Raw genomic sequence first — 26,089 nt, 5'->3', positions numbered from 1 at the left:
TGAGCTTAACATGTAATTTTTTTTAAATATGTACACAAGTACGCATTAACACTATTTGTTAGGCACTGCGGACATACTACTGGGTCTACAACGTGGCTACACCAAATATGCATGTTTCCTGTGACTATGGGACAGTCGGGCAGAGAAGCACTATATACCACAGACCTGGGGAGCAAAACCTATCCTGGCAGCATGTTTCCACAATAATAAATCACAAGCTCTCATGGATGCACAGAAAATTCTACTTCCACCACTGCACATTAAATCTGTTTTGTAGTGAAAAAAGAAAGGACATTTACTTTCTTAAAACAGAAGTTCCACATGTCAGTGAGGCCACACTTAATGCAGGTAGATTTGATGATTCTCTGATCACAGATCTCTGATGAAGGATACATAATTCAATGATAGTCTGGAGGATACAGAGAGGAATGCCTGGTTAGCACTGAAATCAATAATAAAAGTCTTTCTTGGCAGCTATAGGAGTCCAGAGTATGAAAATGCTGTCAAGGAACTCCTGTAAAACTTCCAGGTTCTTTGTGCTTGTACGTCAATAAAAATGGTGCTCAATTCACATTTAGATTACTTCCAACTGTGGAAATTATAGCAAGAAGCTCGGTGAGCAATTTCAGAGAGACATGAAAGTGAATGAGGTGAGATACCTGTATCGCTGTGATGTGAACATGCTTGTGGATTATTGTTGGCGCCCCATGAGAGACATTTCAGATGCAAAACACATTCAAAAGTCCTTGAAGATAGCCTATCCTCCATAAAATGACATTAACGTATGATCTTACGTACATAATTTAGACTTCACCCAAATGCAAGACTGTTTCCAAACTATTATCAGCATATATACTACATTAAAAAAGTTTCTTTGATGTCATATTTTAAAAAGAGGAATAGCACCAAAACTAGAACTGAATGAACAAAATGAGTTACATTTCTGAATTCAACATGCATGAAATACTAAGAAGTACCTTAAAAAGCTTTCCCTCAAAAATGATGCAGACCAGTGTATTAATACTAAAAAATAAATGGTTAAGAGTTATCACAATGTCATAAAACATATGAGTCATGCAGAGAGAAGTTCAACATTAATGAATTTCCACCAACTGGATGTCAGTACTCAAATTATGCACTTTTTCTCAGGAAATGTTAAATGTGCTTACAATTCTTCCTTTTCTTTACAATTTCCTACTGCTGTTATATATTCCCACTCTTTCCAGTGCCACAGTGAAACTATCCCAAGCTACTATGCAATTTGGACTTAAGCAGTGAATATAATGGGGACTGAATGCTTTGAAACAGTGGATCATACACTACACAATCAACATAAGTCATTCAAACATTAGCAACATAAAGGTAAACTGCAAGACTCACTCATCAGACATAGGTTATGAAAGGTAGGTTAGGAAACAAAACTTATACTAGGCTTATGTTGTTTTAAATATTTTCAGGGTTTTAATATAGTTCTGTGGAACTACAGTTCTCCCTAACTTTGTACTTCAGTGAAATGTGTAGTTAGTATGGTTTAATTAATATATTTGGTGGAGCTACTGCTATTAAGAATAAAGAAAGACGAAAAAAGCTGTTTGGTCAAAAAGTTTTAGGGAGGCATGTCAAAATTCTGGAAAACCTTACACGAATGAAAAAGAAAATGATGGGTGTATAAAGGCAAAACTGCCAAAAAAAAGCCATTTCATGTGACAGTTGACTGTGATCCAAAATGCAGATTTCTTACCCCTGTCACTTGAAAAGTTTGTAACGCAATGCAAAAGAGCCATTAATGAAAGGATATAAAATGTGGAGGGGCCAGACAAATGTGTGTTCATAGAGAGGCCTTTTCAGTAGTTGTGAGGGCAACAGTCTGGATGGTTGGCCAATATGGTCTAGTAATGTTAGACAACACAGCCTTGCTGTGCTGATACTGCAAATGGCTGAAATCAAGGGGTACTAACAGCTGTAATTTCTACACAGTGCATGCAACTCTTCTATACAGTTAAATAATCCTCCTTGGCAAAATATTCTGGAGGTAAAATAGTCCTCCATTAGGATCTCTTGGTGAGACTATTCAGGACAATGTTGTCATCAAGGAAAACAAGACTGGCATCCTAGGGTCAGTGCATGATTCCCTCATCAGGTACATGAATTAGAAGATTTAAAAAACAAAATCAAAAGGTTGAAGGTAAACATAGTGGAAGATAGTGAAGTGTGGTAGCAGGAAGAACAGGAATTATTGTCATGTAAGTACACAGTTGTAAACAAAACGTCAAACAGGGGTGACAAAGGGGTAGATGTAAAAATGAATCCGAAAATAGGAATGCAGATAACACATTATTATAGTCAAGACAGACATGAAGCAAACACTCACCACAGTAGTGAAAGTTGTACATCAACTAGCTCTACAGATGATGAACAGATTGAAAGAATGTATGATGAGTTAACAGATATACAGATATTTAAAGAAGATGAGAAATTAATTACGATGGGAGACTGGAATCTGGCAGTGGGAAAAGTACAGAAGGAAAAATTGTAGGAGAACGCTGACTGGGAGAAAGGGATAAAAAAGGAATAAAAGAGAAAGCCACCTAAAAAGAATTATGCACAGATCATAATTTAATCATGGCTATCACTTCAGTTAAGAATCATGTAAAGGGACTGTGTACATGGAAGAGACCTGTGGGCACTAGAAGTTTTTATAATGATTATGGAATGGTACAGAAGAGATTTTAAAGCCAGATTTCAAGCTGTATGACATTTACCGGACAAGATATAGACTTTGACCACTATTTATTGGTTATGAACTGTAAGTTAAAACCTAGGAAATAGCAAAATGGTACGAAATTTAGGAAATAAGATGCAGATAAATTGGAAGAACCAGAGGATGCTGCATGTTTCACACGAAGTATTAGGCAATGATTGACAGGAAAGGATCACAAAAGAAAATGAATTGGTAGCTTTGAGAGATGAAATACTGATGGCAGCACGTGATCAACAGATAAAAGGGCAAGGTTTAAGAGAAATCTCTGGATACCGCAAAAGATCTTTAATTTTATTTACCTAACAAGAAAATACAAAAATGCAGCAAATGAAGAAAAAAATGAGACTGCCAGAACGTCCAAAATATCTAAGCAGGAAAGGCTAGAGCGCAAATGTAAGGTTAGAGAATTTGCATGAGTAAGGGAAACATAGACACCATCTATAGAAAGCTCTGACAGAACCTGAAGAAAATTAGGGAAGATACAAAATGCTGACAGGTAACGGCAAGATAAATATTTCTGAACAAGAGAAATTTGTTAACATGGTAGTCATGTGAGATGGTTACTTCCCCATCAGGCACCTCTCCAGGTGTCAGATAGGTGAAAGCCTCTCATATATAGATGGTTATAAGGACACAAAATAAATAATGTGGCTCAAATACTAACATGGACCTAAGTCCCTTAGCATCTATTTTGATATCCAACAGCAAGTGCTCATTGTCTGTTCATCAAGTTGGTGAAACTGTATACAAGTATGTCTTGTTCTCACAGTCCAGTCCTTAACAAATGTAATCTCTAGCACAGATCATCACTTCCATCTGTAACTTGAAAAGAATCATTATGGAACAATAGGAAAGATATCCACTATTGCAGGTTCAAGAAAATGTAGTGGGATTTCCTGCTCATTAGATTTTGGGGGACAAGAAATATTATGAAAAGGAGAGTGAGAGCTAGACAAATCCTCTTCACAGACTTTACTGGCACACTCAACACAAATTCACTGCTCAAATTAGGCAAACCTAAACAGCTTACCTGTACACTACAAAAATTTCACATCAACATCCTCACAATAGAAGAGATGCATTTCACAGACAAAAACCACTTCAACACAGAAAACTGAAGGATATACAGGGGAAAACTGCCATCAGAAGGGGAACACAAGGTTTGGTACAGATTTTGAAGCACACAAATCAGTCATAGACAAAATATAATATTTCTGTTCAAAATCAGAAAGGATCTTCACAATAACATTCAAATCAGGAAGCAGGGCATACACAATCATTAACACACATGCACCAAGAATTACCAAAGAAATAGATTACAAGTAATCGAGAATTTTCGAGAAGACATGGAGGAAATAAACAAAATACCACAAAGACAAATTAAAATTATATTAAGAGACTTCAATTCACAACTAGTAGTAGGAAGAAGGTACAAGCAAATAACAGGCCCATACACAGCACAAAAAATGTAGGAACAAAAATGGGTAACATCTCATATATTATTGTCAAAATTTTAAGTTAAAATTTATGTCAACACAATTTCAAAAGCCACGACAGAGATTCACAACATGGAAACACCCAAGAACATATGATGAACATTCCAAATAGGTCACATAGCCATAACAAACAAAAACACAAGGGAAATTTTGAATGCGAGAATATGCAAAGTTTTCTTGGAGTCCAGCCATCATTTACTAAAAATTAGGTCATTTCCTGGAAACAGAGACAAACAAAAATTTATAAGATTTTATCTGGAATATTTGGAGGTAAGCAAAGGCAAAATTATGCATGAAATTAATGAAAATGCTACAGCAAATTGGACAGATCTCACATTGAGAGGTCAAACTCGCAGAAAATGCTAAGATAGATGGTAGAAATCAACTTGTGATTAGGCCATTGAACAAACAATCTTGGCGTGGAAGAAGTTTAGCAGCAATAAAACTACTGAAGCATGGCAGCATTTCCACTAAGTACAAAATAATTCTCAAAAGATATCAGAAGAGTGAAAAAAGCATACATCAAACGTAAAATAAATGAAATTGACGAAAATTTCAAGAGAAATATCTACAGAATAATCAGAAAAAATATAAAAAGTTATCAGACCCCAAACATATGTTTCAAAAGATCAGATTGATCTCTAAAAACAAAGACTGGAAAATTCTGAAAAAAATATTTTGATAAACTGGTCAACTGTGAAAAGCCTAAAAAATTAATTAAACATCACGAAAATGATACCAAATACAGGTTCTAAACGTCCCACTATCACAGATGCAGAGGGGGCTATAGTTCCACAGGAATGGAAATATGCATTAACCCACACACTGCAGCAAAAAAGCAACAAGACAAGACCTAAATAATTATAGAGTCATCTCATTATTAGTAGTCACTAACAGAATTCTCTCAAGGCATTACTCATGAGACTAGAACAGCAAGGTCATATAATAACAAATGAATACCAAGCACGTTTCTGGAAAGGAAGATCATGTACTCAATAGATTTGGATCTTGCGAACACTCCTGAAGATCAGCCAGGCAAACAATGCTGTACTCACATTTGTGGATTTTACGAAGGCCTACAACTCCATAGACAGGCAAGCTATTTGTCACACTAAAACAGAATAACTAGGGCACTCCCATAAGAATAACTAACAGGCCCAACATCCAAAATGAAACTGATGGGGTAACTTCAGAACCATTTGAGAAACACACAGGTATCAGGGTAGGAGATGGATTCTCACCACTTTTCTTGAACATATTCTTGGGCAACACTGTCCAACAATAGGATAAAAAGCAAAAAGGATTCAGTTAGGGATAACATTTGTAAAGAAAACAGTGACAAAATGCTACACATTTGCAGATGACCTGCCAAAATTCAGCAACAACAGGCAAGAAGCATTATAGCACTTACATGAAGTGTCCACCAAAACAGATCTACATATACCATACAAGAAAACACAAAATCAAGTATCTAAGGGAAAATATACAAAATGTAGGTTAAATTAAGGAATCCAACATAGAAAGAACAGCAAACCTTCAGGAAGCATACAAATTCACATGGACACACTAAAATAAGAGAAAAATATCAAGACACACCAAGTTCAGGGCACTACAATACAGCTGTACTACCAGAAGCACTCTACCGATAAGAAACAGCCACAGTTGGAGTATCAAGCATTACAGCAGCAGGAAAAAAAAAAAAAAAAAAAAAAAAAAATAGAAACCTCAGAAAAAGTTTTTTGAGCCATACTCAATGATGGTATATGGATGAAGAGACAAACAAAAGAATTGTATGAATACACAAACAGGGCCACCAACATGGTAAAAAATGATGGTTTAACATTCTACAGACACATGCTTGGAATGAACAACAGATTCACTAAGTGTATTTCTGATGTAGTCACAGTTCAATTAAAAAAACAGATTGGCATGAATAAAACAAATGAAGCTCTAAAACAAGTATGAATCAATAGTACATTTATACATAAAAGGGAAATTGAGAAACAAAATTGTGGACAAGAATTCTAAAGCAAAAGAAAAGAAAAGAAGAAAACAGGAATATATGGACAGAACAAATATGGACAGAACAAAGAAAATGGGAACACAGTCAATGAGTGGAGAGATTTTGGGGAGAAAAAAAAAAAAGACCGGATTTTGGAAAGAAAAAATAAAGAAGGAAATAAGAAAAATTGAATAAACATGTGACATCCAAATTCAGATGCAGTCTTAAGTATGATGATGATGATGATGATGATGATGATGATAGCAATAACAACATTTAAGTCTAAGGAAATCCTTCCTGAAGGTATTTGTCTGGCGTGTACCCAAACAGAAGCTTCGGACTGTGATGCTACATGAGAATGCTAAAGATTAGATTGGAAGATCAAATAAAAAAGAAGAGGAAGTGAATTGAATTGGAAAAAATAATTATTTATGTCACTACATGAGTAAAAGAAGGGATCAGCTAATAGGACACATTCCGATGCATCAATGAACTGTCAATTTCGTACAGAATGTAAAAATTGTCAAGGGAGACTGGAGCTTGAATACAATAATCAGGTTGAAATGGATGAGGGCTGTTGTAGTTATGCAAAGGTAAAGCAGGTTGCATAAATAGACTAGCATGGAGAACTGCATCAAACAACAACAACAACAACAGTTCTTCATTATTGAATAGATACTGTCAAAAGCATCCAACATTATGCTAACACTGATAAGAGACATTACTTTTAATTGTTAAATACCTTCCAATGGGAGTATATTTAAATGAAGAATTGAGAACTACATTATTTCCACGAGTAGGAGAGTCCACTCAACAGAGTTCAGAATGCCTGATCAAATCTAGCTCTGTCAAGCTGAGACTGTGCCCTGATATTGCCAAGTGAAAAAAAAATGCTCATTAACAAGTGTTTTGGTTAAATATTTGTAATCCACATGATCCAGCACCTACAAAAATGCACTGTAAGAAATGACAGTTATCTGCAGAAATAGGTATTCAAATATGAAAATGAAGCATTGGTTAATGCAATTAAATGTTGGTTGGAAGACGATATTTTTGTGCTCACTCCCGCTTAAAAGACAATAAATATGCATGTATTCCATATTGTAAAATAAAAGGAGCTTCAGCAAATTACAGAATAATCCAATCACAGGACCATTCTCAAGATACTCCAAAATTATAGTGATATGTTATGGCGATCAACAGACCAAACAATGTTGAGTGAGAAATGGGTGAGACACCTTCTGAAGTAGTTGTAAGTGCTCTGATATTTATAACATGAACCCATAGTTGGACATGTACTCACTGATGGCTCATCTCTGGTGGCAGGATATGCATGTAGACCCAAACATGAGTAACTGTTATTCATTTATGTTTTGGCTCTGAGCACTATGGGACTTAACAGCTCAGGTCATCAGTCTCATTTATTTTTTATTTTTATTTTTTTAATTTTTTTTTTTTGTGCATGCCGAAAATTAATATTTGCTTAGTCAGGGATATGTAAACAGCCACGAGTATCTAGTGTTTGGTGCGAGAAAAGTGAGACGTGTCCAGAGAGCAATGAGGTACAAGAGGTTAAGAAATCAAATTTTCATAACACAAGCAACCAATATTTACAACGATTAATTAAAGCTAATATTGTTTTATGATGCAAATTAAGTTGAGCAGATAGTAAGCCAATGGTCAACTTCAAATCATTACTGTTGAGTGAACTAGGTGGTAGGGTATCCATTTTTGGAACAATAAGCTGGTATGCATGATTTCCCTTTGTTAGCCTTCATTCCAACTGTTGGATTACCAAGGTTGATATGTGCCAAATTAAGGTCAAAGTACATATAAAAATGAAACAGATTGTTATAACTGGCTTACTGGGATCTGACACACAGTTTTATGAACAAAAATGTAGTTTTCAAAGATAGGAACATTCAGGTAGCTGAAAACATGAAAAGGTACAACAAAACAACAAAGAAGGTTGCAGCAACTACCCTTAGAATTTACAGTTGTTTCACTACACTAGAACATGGCAAACAGTGTAGCAAAATGGTAATTGTAAATGTTCCAATTTGCCATTTGTGAGAGGTGCAAGAAATGTTTTCATCCATCAGATGGAGGTCCATGTATTGAGAAATAAAAAAGGGACACTTTTACAATCTTTCTGGAAATTAGTGCATACAATGTTGACATAGAAGTATTGAAGACTAAAAATATGTATATAACCTAGAAGGCATTACTGACTTTAGAGCAGAGGCAGAGATTAATTTGGAATTTATAGATCAGGGATTGGACAGTTTAGGCAATATGGAATCAGTCATAATGCATAACTTCATGGAAACTAGAGCTGAAAGGATGTTCACAAACTTAATAAAAGGTGGAAAGAAGCATTTGAAAAGCTAAATGACAGAAAAATAAAGTTTGGAGGGCTGCCAAATATCAAGCTGTAAAGCATACTGTGTCTGTCTGAGATGATCGTAAAGATTTGCGTAGAACCCCCAAGAAACATTCATCACAGAGATAAAATATGTAACAGAAAGGGTAAAATACAATTTTAAATGTGACATAAACTCGGTTAAGGAGGGGCTAATGGCCAGATGAGTTAGAATGCTGGAGGTCTCAAGAACAGAAAAACAAGAAAGAATGAAAGACCTTTAAAGTGAGTAAAAATATTCAAATTTAAGAGAAACAATTACATTAAACAACTGGTTAGAAAAACAGAATTACAAACCAAACTAACAAATATCACAGTGGATGTGACCGAAACAGGAGAGGAAGCAGGCAATATAAATCATCTCATACAGGTCGTGCAACAAAACATCAAGGAATCCATACAACAATCTGCGAGCCAACTGTTTAGTATCCATACATTGCTAAAAATTCAAGAAATTCCGCTCAAGAGGCAAACTGCTCTCCATTACTTTTGTAAGGAACTAAAATGGATTGTTCCCAGAAATAAAAATGACAAAACACAGATTGCATATGTTGCAAATGAGACAGACAGAGTGTGTGACAATGTTTCTGAGTAAGTATAAGTTGAACAGCAGTGCGCTCAGTGTCATAAATTTTGTCTGTAGCTAATCCTATGATAGGATGCATAATGAATGACACACTAAGTTACTGGAAACGTAAGAGGAGTATATGTGGAATGCACATGGGTAATTTTTATGCTGGATGATAGTTTGAAGTCCTCTGATGAACTCCGAGGCACCACCAGAGAAAGATATCAGATAGCATACAGGGTATAGGCACTTCAGCTGTCAAAATTTTACAAGAAATTGCCATAGTATTTGTACTAAGTTCCTGAATTTACCTCCCTCCAGGAAAGTTGTCACACTTAAATTACTTTCAGATTGAGACTGGACGAAATCTCCAAAATATTTTATGAGGCATGGGACATTTAGTGGAAAGATAGGATAGATCCCATAGGAGGGTAAGTTGAGAGCGCGACCTTCCTCTGCCCTGTGTAGAATATGCATACAGCTCTCAATATTGCCTACAGTGTCACCGGTTTCTGACAAATGGATTCCCGATGCCGTTTTGTTATGTGCCTGCAAATGCTCCCTGAACTTTCTGGGAGAGCTGGAGATTTACAAGGCCAAAAAGCATGAGTCCACTAGGGTACTCAATGGACAAAGCGATTTTGTGCCCAACGCCTACTTTGCTTTGTTCGATAACATACTACGATAACCAAAAAATGCCTCATGTATTTATACCTAGACTTGCTTGATGATTTGTGTAGAAAACAATATGCATTTGCTTTACTTCCATACATTCGTCGCTCTAATCCTGTAACTGATTAAGTCATACCTACTCATGGATTGTATGGCCAGACTAGATAATTTTGTTTATTGACTGTTAATATGTAGTGTAAACGTTTTCTGTGGGAGAAATATCACGATGTATGTAAAGCCCTCTGGTGGTTAAGTTCTTATGATCGGCGTGTGCCTACATAACGTCCTGGCGACCGACCCAACAGAGGGCACTGATCATTGATCTGTCTTTTCTTCAGCTGTCATTTAGAAATTTTATCTTTCATAGGTACTTTATAGGTTGCTACAGGCAATTTATTATGTATATTAATTTTTGACTGTAAATTCACCATAAAAGTGACAGACCTATTATTTTTATATATTTCCTTTTAATAATTTTATATGGGTAACTGTATTCATCTTTTACTGTATCACAATTTGTTTCTATAATAACTATCAATATTTAAAAGTCTGCTACACGTATTTGACCTAATGTATTTTTATCACATTACATTTCTTACGTAAATGGTGGCTACATCTAAACCCACAGTAGCGACATCTATGTAGGATGTAGGCAAACATATTTCTGGTAGCTACTGTACTTCAGTAGCCAGTTGAAAAAATGACTCTGTGGACGATGTGGCCTATTCTACACCTTATTTTAGATCTGTGCGACGACGTTGTGCTGAGTATATTTATTTGTTTTGACGAAGCCATTATGGCCTTATCACTTTAGGACATGGTGTAGAAAAGGTACGTTTTACCGTATTTTGTCTGTACATTTCCCTGGTTGTGTGATAGTATATTGTGATATGTGATGCTGTATTGTGTTGAAATACACTGCTCACAAGGTGTATGTATTTGTATACTGTAGATCTGAGGATGGACATTACTGTCTGAAACCAGTCATCGTCAAAAGAATTGATATTCCGATCAAAGACTGGAATAAAAAACATTTGGTGAAGAAGTCATAACGGCTAACAAATCTTCACTTCAAGAGGGAGTCTGTTTTGCATTGTTACACAAGGAAGAAGAGCGACTTGTTGCCAACCCTATTTGGAACAGTGTTGTACTCAGTGTGTTCACTGAACCTATAACAGGAGGAATGGGCGATTTAATCAGGAAAATTAAGGGGGAGGGGGGCTGGCAGTATACTCAATTCCACCCTCACTAACAGCACTGAAGCCCTTAAATTACCGAGATGTAGAGGAGGTGGCAAGGGTGATTGTGACGGAAGAGATTACGGGAACTCCAGCTCGAATTTTCACGGAAAGAGGCACTCCGATACATTTAGTTTTTCTTTTCCCTGGCAACAAGAGGCCACTAAAATCGCCCCACTTTTGTATTGGTGCTTTGGGCGCTGAAGTAATAAAGCTTGTAGGAATTGCTCATTTAAGGTAGAGATGACAATACCATATGTGATTTTGATTTGAAGAAAAATATGATTTTGGTGACATGACTTTCTATGTTATCAGGATGTGATAACTCGCATAATGTTCGATTCAGTGTGGCAACTCATCGTTTTGTCACAAAAATGTGAGAGACGACCACAGAAAAAAAGCTCTATTTTGCAAATTCTGGCTAAATCACATATTATGCTCTAAGAGCCAAACATCTATTACTATCAATGGCAGTACTGGAAAGGTTCTACATCTACATCTACATTTAAACTCCGCAAGCCACCCAACGGTGTGTGGCGGAGGGCACTTTATGTGCCACTGTCATTACCTCTCTTTTCTGTTCCAGTCGCGTATGGTTCGCGGGAAGAACGACTGTCTGAAAGCCTCTGTGCGCACTCGAATCTCTCTAATTTTACATTCGTGATCTCCTCGGGAGGTATAAGTAGGGGGAAGCAATATATTCGATACCTCATACAGAGCCGACTGCAGTGGCCGTGCAGTTCTAGGCACTCCAGTCCGGAGCCGCGCTGCTGCTACGGTCACAGGTCCGAATCCTGCCTCAGGGATGGGTGTGTGTGATGTCCTTAGGTTAGTTAGGTTTAAGTAGTTCTAAGTTATAGGGGACTGATGACCACAGCAGTTGAGTCCCATAGTGCTCAGAGCCATTTTGAACCTCATCCAGAAATGCACCCTCTCGAAACCTGGCGAGCAAGCTCCACCGCGATGCAGAGCACCTCTCTTGCAGAGTCTGCCACTTGAGTTTGCTAAACATCTCCGTAACGCTATCACGGTCACCAAATAACCCTGCGATGAAACGCGTCACTCTTCTTTGGATCTTCTCTATCTCCTCCGTCAACCTGGTCTGGTACGGATCCCACACTGATGAGCAATACTCAAGTATAGGTCGAACGAGTGTTTTGTAAGCCACCTCCTTTGTTGATGGACTACATTTTCTAAGGACTCTCCCAATGAATCTCAACCTGGTACCCGCCTTACCAACAATTAATTTTATATGATCATTCCACTTCAAATCGTTCCGCATGCATACTCCCAGATATTTTACGGAAGTAACTGCTACCAGTGTTTGTTCCGCTATCATATAATCATACAATAAAGGATCCTTCATTCTATGTATTCGCAATACATTACATTTGTCTATGTTAAGGGTCAGTTGCCACTCCCTGCACCAAGTGCCTATCTTTCGCAGATCTTCCTGCATTTCGCTACAATTTTCTAATGCTGCAACTTCTCTGTATACTACAGCCGCACGGAACTTCCGACACTATCTACTAGGTCATTTATATATATTGTGAGAAGCAATGGTCCCATAACACTCCCCTGTGGCACGCCAGAGGTTACTTTAACGTCTGTAGATGTCTCTCCATTGATAACAACATGCTGTGTTCTGTTTGCTAAAAACTCCTCAATCCAGCCACACAGCTGGTCTGATATTCCGTAGGCACTTACTTTGTTTATCAGGAGACAGTGCGGAACTGTATCGAACGCCTTCCGGCAGTCAAGGAAAATAGCATCTACCCGGGAGCCTGTATCTAATATTTTCTGGGTCTCATGAACAAATAAAGCGAGTTGGGTCTCACACGATCGCTGTTTCCGGAATCCATGATGATCCCTACAGAGTAGATTCTGGGTTTCCAAAAACGACATGATACTCGAGCAAAAAACATGTTCTAAGATTCTACAACAGATCGACGTCAGATATGTAGGTCTATAGTTTTGCGCATCTGCTCGACGAGCCTTCTTGAAGACTGGGACTACCTGTGCTCTTTTCCAATCATTTGGAACCTTCTGTTCCTCTAGAGACCTGCGGTACATGGCTGTTAGATGGGGGGCAAGTTCTTTCGCGTACTCTGTGCAGAATCGAACTGGTACCCCATCAAGTCCAGTGGACTTTCCTCTGTTGAGGAATTCCAGTTGCTTTTCTCTTGTTGATCTCCAAATTTCAAGAACCTACAGGTACTGTCTTTATCATGACCCACTCAACCAAAATGACATTATTGATAGACTGCATTTGCATCTAAGGTGGAGCTTGTATGAGGCAGAAACTGTGGGGAAAAGGACAACCATCAATATACGTTTAAAACTTCCTGGCGGATTAACAATGTGTGCCAGACCGAGACTCAAACTCAGAACCTTAGCATTTCGCGCACAAGTGCTCTACCACGTATGACTCATGCCCCATCCTCACAGCTTTACTTCCGCCAGTACCTCGTCTCCTACCTTCCAAACTTTACAGATGCTCTCCTGCAAAGTTCACAGATTTAATCTTCCAGAAAATTTCATATCAGTAACACTCCGCTGCAGAGTGAAAATCTCATTCTGGAATATATGGTTAGATCATTTTGGAGTACAATACTGTGTAGAACAGTAATGGCCAGCACACAGAAAATAACTGAGAATGAGCAACCCCTTTCTGAAGAAAGAACTGAGAGCAGAAGCAGTAAGAAGCCATTGTCAGAGAGGTATACCGAGTTTCACCACTTCTTAGCAGTTGCAAAGTAAGTTTTCACATGTCACTGGCATCAAGTGGAGTCTGTTGTATCCATTTCTGGAGAAGCATTCATGGTTATTTGAGGAAAGGCAATACTTGGCTGCTAATACTTATCTGCTAATGACCACCTTTACTGTGACATTCCTACTGGGAATGCCAGGCCAATAGTGTAGAAACTATAAAGAAATCTACACTACTCAGAGTCTGTTGTGGAAGAAACACTCCAGCAACATCTCAGTGCAGGAATTATCCAACCATATGTCAGTACATGGTCACTTCCAATCATAGCTGTACCGAGAAAAAACAATCAATGGAGCAAAGATCTATTGCCTATGTGTAGACATGAGTGCAGTAAATGAGGTTACCACCCCTTACACTTACCCCTTGCCATGAACTCGTGAAATGCTGGGCTGAGTGGGAAACTGCAATTCTTTCACTACCTTAGAAACAAAATCAGGATACCAACAGATTCTGATAACCCTCAGGACTGCTGAAAGACAGCTTTTGGGATATTGTCTGGATAATGTGAGTTTTTATGGATGCCTTTTGGTACATTGAATGTACCCTTCACATTTCAAAGATTTGCCGATTTGTTCTTATGACAGTTGAAATCCACTTCCGGATTGGTCTACTTAGATGTTACTTTAGTGTTCTCTTAAACCATCGAAGAGCACACTGAGAGGTTAAGAAATTTATTAGGCAGGTTGCAAAGTGCCCATCTGAGTTTTAAGTAGGATAAATGTTCCTTTAAGACATCACAAGTTCAGTATTTCGACCATGATATTAGGTTTAAGCTGGATCTGTGGCTTACAGAAGCAGCAGGCAAGTTCCCTGCTCCTACTAATGCAAATAAGCTACAGTCTTCTAGGGATGGAAAACTACTACTGTTGTCTTGAAAAAGATAATGGTACTGTGAATATGTCTTTAAAAAGCTACTGAAGAAAGAAGTAACCTTTGAATGGTCTGCAAGTGTGAAACCACTATGTGACAAGCTAATGATGTATTGACAAGCCTCAGATTTTGCCAAGAGCATGATGGCAAAGAAAAACCGATAGGTAAAAAACTGAAGAAAAAAACTCCGAATCTATGTCAAGAACCCAGTGTGGTGAAATATTTTATTCTTATGTTGCTTCATCCCTTTGCATCACAGGTTAATCCTTGTGTATTCAAAAATTGAAAATTGAACCATTAATTAGTTTCAAATATCTGTCTGGCAAAATAATTTTGAACACCTTTTTAAGTCACTTGCTGACTATCATTCACACAGATCTATGAACAACAAATACCTACACAAATGCAAGAATGTGTCAAAACTATCAAAAAATAGGTATCTTACCAATAACAAAGTGCTTTGTGTAAGTGGAAAACCTGTTATACATGAATATAAGAAGAAACAATTAAAACAAGTTTCGAATGATAAACACAATTAAACTATAATCATCTACGAAAAATAATGATGTTAGTTGCAAACAAAACAACAACAAAATATATGAAGTGTCAAGAAATTGAAGAGGCTGGTTGTTTGATGCATATCTGACAACTAGGGACAAGCTTAAAAAGTGTAGATGCTACATTTGTTATCGAATATACGGGAAAAATGAACAAAATGTTAAAGTGATGTGTATCTGTTGGGCAGAAGTACATAGGGGAAAAAATCTACTAATAGGTAGGCACACAAAATTAACAGATCGCAGGTCTAAACCTGTTTTTGTAAGTGTTGAAATACAAGAAAAATGATGTTTGATAAAAGTTATCTGAACTGTGTCCATTATATTGCATACATTTTTTTAAAATTTTCAGTCAATATTATCTGTTGTGCACCGTATGTGAAATTTTTGTTGCCACACATGATTAAGTAAAAAAGTGTATCATTCCATATATTTGCTATGAAACTCAGTGAAAATACAGTAAGCCTTCAGAGAGTTGTTTAATGGATCTAAGTGCCCAAGTTTCTTGACAAAGAACCGCATTTCCTCCATTCTTCAGGTAGACATTCTGTATCCTGCCATGATCAAATAATGAAGAACCAACCAATTAGTTATTTTTACAATTTGTCTGAAACACAATGAACATGAAATATGTCATGTCAAACTCTGCAGAATTATAGCAATTTGTGACACCTACTTTGGAATTTTTCTGCTTCCCAGTCCTGCAATTTCTATGGTTTGTTCTTCAAAGAAAGATATTGGAATCTTTAAAAAAAATCCGCCAATCATGTCCTTGTCAATGAAGCACTGCATTTTTCTAACATTTTATTTTCCATTGTTGAGTATATGGCCTTTAATACATAACTCATTGGCAAGAGATGAAGTAAAATGCAACAAAACTGTTGAAGAAGTAAAGGGGTGTTCCATTATAGACAAATTATTATTTCCTTTCTTTATGATCATGAAGTTGAATAGCTTTGCCACATAGTTATGAACCAAGTTTTTATTTGATTTTCCATCATACGTTGGATAATCTTGGAGGGTCATAATGACATATCTAAAAAACTGGCCATATTGACATATCTGGCCCACCACTGTCTTAATGTTAAAGCTGGGAAACTACTGAATGAATGTAAATCCACTGTAAGAGACATGAGGTATCATGATTATTAGTAAAGTGAATTTGATGGTAGCAGTGATAGTGTTTCTACTGTTGGAAAATTTCTTGTGTCTTCATTTGAAAACACACATACCGCAGATATGTTCTTGTGACTCTAAACCCCTATCTTGCCCCAATGGTCTGAACAACTCTAAGTAATGTAAAACTGGGCATGACTGCAATGAACCCAACCATCACAAACATGGATGTTAATGTCCATATCTTTGTTATGAATATTTAGGTCATTTTGTCTTCTCATTCACAGGGAATGAATAGAACCGGTAGCTTTTGACTCATCATTTTCATCAGTTATGGCTACTTCTAAATCCTAAATCTTGTCATGGATTGGAACAAATAAAGTATGATGTGGCTCATAAGTTATTGCAAAGTCAACTTTTGGCTTAAAATTAACATTTATTAACTCAAATTGTACAATATCTGAAAGGTCATTAGTGATGGTTTTTTCATTGACAGGAATAGTTTGGTCAGCAAATGCTACAACACTTCCAATACAATCTTTTATGTCCATTTCTTCATACGGACTATGCATTCATCTGATTTTACATTTATGTTAGACTTGTATGTATAAATAAAGTTTTCCAATTTTTTCAACGGTTATTAGCTGACAGGAATCACTATTGTTTTTCCACCACAGTACAGTTTATTTTTTTCATGTGACATGTGGAGCCGAAAATGGCTATAGAAAGCAACCAGTGATACATTTTTGTAACTGCTGCTACAGGTCCAATCAACATTTTTTTAGGACTGATGACTTGTCACTCAACTGAAATAAGCAGTTCATTTATTACTATAAAAACTGCTAATTAAACGAAAAAAGTATAGTAACCAAAGGTAAGAACTCTCAAGAAAAAGTAAGAATAGAAACATGATAAACTATAACCATTCAATGTGCAAGCATACAACAAAGAGGATGTGAAAAAAACCAGTTTTATGATTGATAACTATATTTTTAATCCAGGATGGTTGAACTGGGGCAAAATCGGTCATCTGAATGTTTACTCTAAAAGTTTGGAACAAGAAAATAATAAGAGTTTAGGAAAATGTGCAGAAAAGTCAAAGAGAAAAATAAGAAAAAGTTCCCACTTTTATTGAAAATAAAATGTTATGAACGGATTTTCAAAATTTGCATGGGCTATGCCAGTTAAAGACAAAATTTATACAAATATGACTCTCTCTTGAAATACTTCTGTACCTAAAATGTCCAAGAAATCTATGAACAGATAGTAGTACAGAACTCTACAACAAAGAATTTCAAGAACTGATGAAGAAACATCACATCAACTGTTACTCAACTTTTACAGGTATGAAAGCGTCTATTCTCAAAAGATTTAACAGAACATTGAAAGAAAAGATATGGAAGTGGTTTGCTCTTCAAAGGCAATTATAAATGAGTTCAACTGGTTGATGAGTACAACATAAAACATTAGACAATAAAGATGAGGATAAAAGATGTGAAAAAAGAAAATGAGAAGGACTTGCTGAAGACAGTTTATGTAACAGACTCTGAAGATGCTACATGCAAGTACAGAGTGGGTGATAAGGCTACAATCAGCAAACTTATGGGAATTTTTGAAAAAGGTACACAGCCAACTGGCCAACCGAAATTTTCACAGTTGGAAGTGTTATTGTATCTAGCCCAGTTGCATACAAGTTAACAGCCTTGTACAGTGAAGAAGTGAAAGGAAATTTTTATGAACATGAGTTACAGAAAACCACCTATCTTTATGTACACTTGTTGAGAACATTTTCAAAAAGGAAGGCTCTCAAAGTTTGTGTCAACTGGCTATGCTTTGATGATCCACAGAATAATTATGTTAGTACACAGAAAATTATTTTATGATTTTTTAAAAATATAAATGTGTGCACTACGGATGAAAAATTTGCTCTTTCATTCTTTCTAGCCATATGTTACTGCATGGCCACGTATCTACATTCACAAGTCAGTGAACTGATGACTGAATTATCTATTTGACCTAGACAGTGACGAAATGTTTATAAGTATTACAAGTAACAGACAACTATCTGTGGACTGCATTCAATAATTTAAATTTAATTTTGCATCACATAATGTCCATATGGTAGTGCATTTATTTTATTTTCCAAGATGTGTCTTCTCTTGTTGTGGGAGGCCAACAACTTTTTAAAGACCTAAATTGAGTAAATTTAGTGTTTAACACATCCTTCATGGTTCCATATTTTTCAGACTAAGTATACATATTTTACTTTTTACAAAAAATTTTACTTTTTATGAACAATGAAGACAGATGCTTTAGTTTTGGCAAGAAGACAGAAAATCTAAAAATGAGATTTATTGATGCATTTAGGTTTATGGCCTCTTGCCTCAACTAAGTTTCATCAAAATTGGAAAAAGAAAAAATGACAAACATTGTAAAATTTTTCAAGAAAATCTAGTCAGTCTAACAATTAGAAGGGGTATCTATCCCTACAATTACATGGGCAGTTGGAAGAAATTTGAAGGAACACAGTTTGGCCCAAAGGAAGAATTTTACAATGAACTGCATGACTGTGAAGAAAGAGATGAAGACTACAAACATGCAAAAATTATCTGGAAAAAACTTGTCAACAATCATACTGGCTACCTATATCTCTTAAGTGACGTTTTGTTGTTGGCAGACGTCTTTGATAATTTTAGAAAAATGTGCATGAAACCCTACTAGTTGGATCCATCTTGGTACTATACTGCACCGGATTTATGTTGGGATGAGGTTTTAAAAATGACTGAACAACCGTTTCAATTAATACATGAACATAGAATGATTCTGATCGAAAAAAATCATTAGAGGCAGCATATCTCAATGTTGTAGGAGGCATGTGGAAGAAAATAACAAGAATTTGAAGAATTATGACAAAAAAAAAAAGAAATCAAACTATCTAGCATATTTTGATGCAAACAGTCTCTGGTGTGAGGCATGTGCCAATCTTTGCCATACGGTGGCTTTGAATGGGATAACCCACCTGCAATCTTTTGGTGTAAAATATGACAAATTGCAGTAAAATCTTCTATGGGATATATGCTTGAGGTAGACTTAGAACATTTGAAGGAATTGCATTATTTACATGAAGATTTACCACTTGCTCCTGAAAATAAAATTGTGCCTCAGACCAAAGAAAGCAAGTTGTTGACTACTTTGAGTAGCAAACACAACTATGTGGTCAAACACAGAATTCTTAAAAACCATCTGTCTCTAGGGATGAAGATAACAAAATACAGAGTTTTACAATTTAACCAGTCTGACTGGCTGAAAAAATACACAGAGGTGAACACATGAATGTGGACCAAAGCAAAAAATGGATCTGAGAAACGACTTCTCCAAGATGAACAACTCCATGTTGAGGAACATGACAGAACACAAAATACAGAGTGGACATAAAATTGATCTCAGATGTGGACAAGTGTGAAAAACTTGTAGCAAAGCCAGATTTCAAAGGAAGAACAATTAGTAACGAAAATTCGTTGTCCATCCACATGAATAAGACCAAAACTATCTTCAAAAAGCTATCTATACAACATATGTATGAGTTCCACTAGAATGTCATTAAACCAAAATATTGAGAAAAAAATTAAACTTCATTATCAAGAAACAGACAGCAGCATGTACAGCATACAGACTTCCTATGAAAACATAAAGTCAGTGATTGATCATTTTGATACAATTGACTACTTAACAGAAAATATCAACAACATTCCACAAGTAAACAAGAAAGTTTTAAACGAGATCAGAGATGAATGCAATGGAAAAAGTTTGTGGTCTTAAAATGTATATGCATAAGGTTATTGATCAAGAGGAGAAAAAATTGAAAGGAGTCAAGATTTTAAGCTACACTAGCTACTCGGTGGAACTACACATTTTCCAGTTAGAAGGCCATGGTGACAAACTTTTCTGTTTTTACACGAATAAGAAAATCCATACAATGAATGTCTTTCAGATAATAGTGTCTTAATTGTTCTTGAGACGCTAATGGTCTCATTTGTTCAATTTCAGAATAAATTCTACCAATTTCTTCAACCTCATTTTGTACATTTGACGAATTTTTTAGGATATTTAGCTCTTCTGTACACAACTGGGTCTTTGAGAGTACGTTGGTATACTTCATGTATTAAAAATGCCACTTGGTTTGTGTTTTCATCACACACAAGGTTTCTAGGTTTGGTTGGCCTTCAAAAGCAAACTCCCAAAATAGGCATAAATAATGAATGGAACCTTATTGTATGCTGATAATTTTTAAAATCTATGTATATGTCTCTTCCTGACAATTAACACACTAAGCAAGTTTCTGTTAGATCATAGAATTTTTCCTTGTTGTAGCAGACCCATGTCACAAATTTTGGTTCTTTATGTTGTGTCAATCGAGTTGAAACAAGAGATGATAGATTTTTCATCCAACAAGAGTGGGGGGGTTCTCCTCCTCTTTAAAATGTAGTAAATTTACATGTTTTTCTTTTTTGCATTTTGTTATATTTGGTGCATGTGCTTGGATGCAATCTGAAGACTAATCTCCATTCTTACCCCTTCGGGGTGACTTCTTTGGTGGTTGCTGTTGTTGACATTTTTCTTCAAATAAACAAACCTTGATGGGAAATTTTTTTCAAAATTTTTGGAATGGCATGTACAACTGAAGACTCAGAATTTTCAAGTTTTTTATCAATATCAGCACATACATTTTTGCTCTAACTAACCCTTTATGGATCATGTTTTACAGGAATGAAAGCAGATTTTACAGACCATATGAAGAATTTTTGATCAGTATTTTTAACACTCATATTTTTCTGGTAGTTCAGTGTATGATGTGGCTCAATCAATTGTCAGTTGTAGACAAGTAATTCTGTTTAATGTCTAGCCTGAGCCATGGATAGGCTTCAAAATCAGACTTTTTCACATTCTCTCTTTTCCTCTTTTACAGAATTTAGTCGAATCTCTCGTTTATTATCCTATAGTTCTGTGTTTGAAAATAGGCGCTCAGTCTGGAGCTGCGCGACTGCTACGGTCACAGGTTCGAATCCTGCCTCGGGCATGGATGTGTGTGATGTCCTTAGGTTAGTTAGGTTTAAGTAGTTCTAAGTTCTAGGGGACTTATGACCTCAGCAGTTGAGTCTCACAGTGCTCAGAGCCATTTGAACCATTTTGTGTTTGAAACCTAAATTCCATAGTTCTTTTACTTATCTGCATTTTGTAGTCACAAAAGAGGATAACCCTGACCTAGAGTCCAAGATGACTTTGTAGATAATCTTTTACTATTTTTAAAATTGTTTCAAGGAAGTGTATGTTGTCATCACAATTTATAATTTGCAGTCTGTGAGTAAATGCTTTATTAACAAGATATTGATTAACCATTGTTCTATATCTTTGTCCCTCATACACACTGGTAGAAAATGGGAAGATTTCTTTCGAGGTCTTAGTTTCACCACTTTCGAAGATTTTATCATGATTCTCAGAAAGGTAGATATCGCCAACTTTTTCTCACATGTTTCTTGATAAATGCAATTAAATAACTTTTTCGTTTTTTAATTAGGAATTAAAAATAACTGTTATGAAGAGAAAAATTGGATAAAAATGCTTAAATTTAAGGACTAGAAGTGACATGATGATAGCCAGTTATTATCAAAACCATGTCTTCCCATCTGATCTCTCTCTAGTTCTCACAGTAACTGCATTGCAGCCACACATGCTTCAAACTGCTTACAAAATCTGACAACAGAAGGAGTTGAGGCAGCTTCCATTCACATTAATATGGGAATGTGTTTCATTTTACGCACAGAATATTCTTCTTCAGTTTTAATTTGAGAGTTCACATTCACATATTGTTTATTTTTACCTCATGTTTTTGTACCCAAAATAACTCTCTCTCTCTCTCTCTCTCTCTCTCTCTCTCTCTCTCTCTCTCTGTGTGTGTGTGTGTGTGTGTGTGTGTGTGTGTGTGTGTGTGTGTGTGTGTGTGTGTGTGTGTGTGCGTGTGTGCACGCGCGCGCGTCCATGCGCACACATGCATGCCAGCCAAAATCTGTCAGATGAGAGCAAAAAGACCTTCAGACTCTCTTATTGTCTTAATAAACATGCGAATAAATGAAGCACTTCAGTTAATTCTGATGTTGGTCTTCATATAGCATCATGAATATAGAGTCAGATGAGTCAAAAACACAAGCTGTTTGTAGGACGTTGTGCAACTGGAGCTCATTTTGCACTTTTTGTTTGGCAAAATGATTAAAAATACCCCATTCCATCATGCACCATTGTTTTCTTACATTATTGAGAGTTTATTCCTAAAATTCCCTCATTTTTCCTACATTTTCCCCAATTTGTTTAAAATGAGCTACATCTCCCTAAAATCGATCATTTCCATTCCTTAAAGCTTGTAAAATTACAGACAGCTTTGCAGCCCTATGTCTTGGTATTTCATCAACATGACTGTGTCAAGTGACACACTAGAAATTACGTGTAAGTAATCTTGTATTCTCCTACATTTAGTCAATGACCGTACCTTACCATACACCACACCATCATCAGTAAACAGTTGCTGCAGATTGCTGCTCACCCTGTCTGTCAGGTCATTTATGTATGTAGAGAATAATTCCAATTCCCCAAAGCACTCTAGACAACATGAGGATAATATAATGAGTTACATTACTTAAGAAGCCTTCAAGCTACTCCCATACCTCAGAAACTACTTTGTACCCTCATACCTTTGTTAATGGTTTGTAATGGGGCACAGTGTCAAATGGTTTCTGAAAATCCAGCTGTACAGAATCAGCCTGTTGTCCTAGAAAATCTAGGAATATGAAATCAGCCTATTGTTCTTCATCCCTGATTCAATGAATGTTATTCAAGAAAAGGACAAGTTGAGTTTTAAATGAACAATGCTGTCTACATTTGTGCTCATTTATGGACAGAAGCTTTACTGCTTTAAGAAAATTCATTGTACTCAAACTCTGAATATGTTAAGGGTATTAGCCTTTAATTATGTGGGTCCATTTACAGGAGTGGCCTGCACTTTTTTTTCAGTTGATTGGGACTTTCGTTGGACATGAGATTAGCTACAAATGCAAGTTAAGTAAGGGGCCAATGCCACAGCATAGTCTCAATAAAACTGTAGTGGTATTCCATCTGGATCTGTGGACTTACTTGTTATCAACTCTTCCAGTTTCTTTTTTAAGGCAGGGATGCCTACTTCTACTTCAAGTGGGAGTCTGTGCAACAGTCAAACAAAGGTATGTTTGCACAGTAATCCAGTGTGAATGATTTCTTAAATGGCACATTTAAAACTTCAGGTGATTGGACAGAAGCCTCTGACTGATGTAGTGATTTCGCATAGCACCAGAATTTTGTGGGTACTTGGAAATATCATTTGCGAAGGTGTGACAGTGAAAGTAGTTTTCTGCTTCATACTCAGTCTTCTACATGCAGCAGTTTCTATTAACTTTTCCCTGTTGACATTAGTGCATCCTTTTTTTAAAAAACAACAGTGCAACAATCTCTGCCCCTAATTATTTTCTGCATTTTATTATTAAACACCAGTAGATCTTTTTCATCCTTGATCCATTTACCCAGTACACACTTATCCACAGCACATTTTATAGTTAGTTTAAACTTTTCCATAATTTCTCGCTGTCCAACATACTGGAACTCAATGGTCTCCATTAACTGTCTAAGCCAGATGCTAACAACTGCTTATCTGCTGGGTTTGGCCTTAGGTTCTTAGTTTTCATGATTTTTCTGACGTTTTTCCAGCATGTGTGGCCAGTATTGTCAAAGCTTCACCCTCCATGATGCGATTATACCAATGTCATTATGCCATCATCTTAATTTTATGTATTAGACTTACACTTCTATTCACTCTGGACCACATGCTAAGTGTTCACACAGACACAGCCCTGATCCCTTCGAGGCGTTTGGGAGCAGAGTTCCCTTGTACCATGTTGCACCCACATTTCTTGTTACCATTATTACCTACCTACCATGCTGGTGCCAAGGCCCCCCATCTCCTCCCATGTGCCATGGTGTTGATAAGTCATCCTGGTCTTGCTGTTGGGTGTGATATCTTTCCTTTTATGCCTCATCAAACAAATGACCAGGCTACCTTGTGCTAAAGAGACTGAAACCTCAGTATCAACTCTGAGATTGAAACATTTTGATGTGTGTTTCATTTGTTGCATTTTTCTTCTCATCAACACTCGTCATTGCTCCCAGTTTACAGTAAAAGAGTGCTGATGCTTTGTCTAGTATCAACCCATGTCCAAACAGCAAAAAAAAAAAAAAAAACTGCCAGTCAATCTATTACATCTGTAATCCACTTGAATCCCCATTTCCAGTCTGGTCCCGAATTGCCATTCTTACATATGCACAATACCCAATATATGGATTGACCAGAAAGCTAGGGTTTGGACAGGAACCACCTACCGCAATACCATTAAAAATGCTTTATTTTCTCTATAAAGTTTTCCCAGAACTAACTATTTAAACTAAATAATTTTCCTTGGCCTAAGCATAGCAACAAACTGGTCAGCATAAGTCTTCAGCAAAATTACATTGCAGATGCTGGCTTCATATTCCATTTCCTTTCACACCCATCAGCAGTGCAGAAAATTGAACCCTGCCCTGTCAGTGTCTCAGATTATGTACACCGATTCCTGGTTCTCAGCCAATACTCACCAGGAAAATCTGTGTGCCAGAACTTTACAGCAGTTTCAAGCTGACAATGTGCCAACTACAAACACTGTCAGTAAAATCATCAGAGGACTGATCAATGGATGACCACAAGTCTGTGTTATCATTTGCCTAGTAATAGCCAGCTGTCACTGCACCTACCAATGTGCATAGGTAATTATCTATGCCTTTTCCATCAGGACAGACAATCTGCATTAACAACTCAATGCTACTACTGTAAACCATAGTCTTCTAGGTAACTGAACATATCATTGTCATCCTTCTGTGTGCCTACTCTCAAAACTAAGTCTGCTGCATTACTGCTAACTACCATGTGGATTTCTGCCATTCCACATCCAGCCCTCCAAATCCCAATTCAGACAGTTGCCTCTGGATTCAAACAATATTAAAAGTGCAAAGATGTCATTGATCAAGATAAGATGTCATTGATCAAGATTTACCTTCAACACATGAGGACATATACAACCTCACAACTGCATCGCAAATAAAGTAAGCTATATTGATTCTTATTTACAACACCCATGCAGCTCAAATTCATGCAAATACACTGTGAGTTAGGGCTACAGCACCAAATTAGCCCTATCCTGATGCTTCCAACTTATAAATGCATGTCTTAACTAATACTGAATCACTGGTCACATTATGGCACCACTGTAGATGACATTTCCCATTATGGGATCTCTCTTATTATTACACTGCTGCACATGTGTAAATAATCAGGCTTCACAGCGGTCTTATTGTACATGTAAATCTAGCAATTACTTGTAACACTTGTGAATTTGAATGCAATAGGCTGCATACTTATTCTGCTGCATGGGAAACCAGATAGAACTGCATTACCTGGCAGATCCACAATTTCTTGGCTGTCAGCACAGACTGGAAAAACATTACAC

At 36.7% G+C, this 26,089-nt stretch overlaps 2 protein-coding genes across 6 annotated transcripts in view; one reads left to right on the top strand and one right to left on the bottom strand.

Moving 5' to 3' along the window:
* LOC126427296 (zinc finger protein ZFP2-like) overlaps window positions 1-21,564 on the top strand; it is a 276,401-nt gene extending 254,837 nt beyond the window's left edge. The window contains exon 9 of the mRNA XM_050089596.1: window positions 21,484-21,564. Coding sequence (XP_049945553.1) covers window position 21,484 — 1 coding nt within the window. The 3' untranslated portion in view covers window positions 21,485-21,564. The remainder of the gene's footprint in view (window positions 1-21,483) is intronic.
* Window positions 1-26,089, bottom strand: part of LOC126427298 (zinc finger protein 708-like) — a 223,677-nt gene that overhangs the window by 6,360 nt on the left and 191,228 nt on the right. The gene's annotated exons all lie outside the window — the stretch shown is intronic.

Source organism: Schistocerca serialis, chromosome 11 (genome assembly GCF_023864345.2).
Source record: "Schistocerca serialis cubense isolate TAMUIC-IGC-003099 chromosome 11, iqSchSeri2.2, whole genome shotgun sequence".
Lineage (NCBI taxonomy): Eukaryota > Metazoa > Arthropoda > Insecta > Orthoptera > Acrididae > Schistocerca > Schistocerca serialis.
The sequence above is the reverse complement of the archived record's forward strand: the minus strand, read 5'-3'. Positions and strand labels throughout refer to the sequence as shown.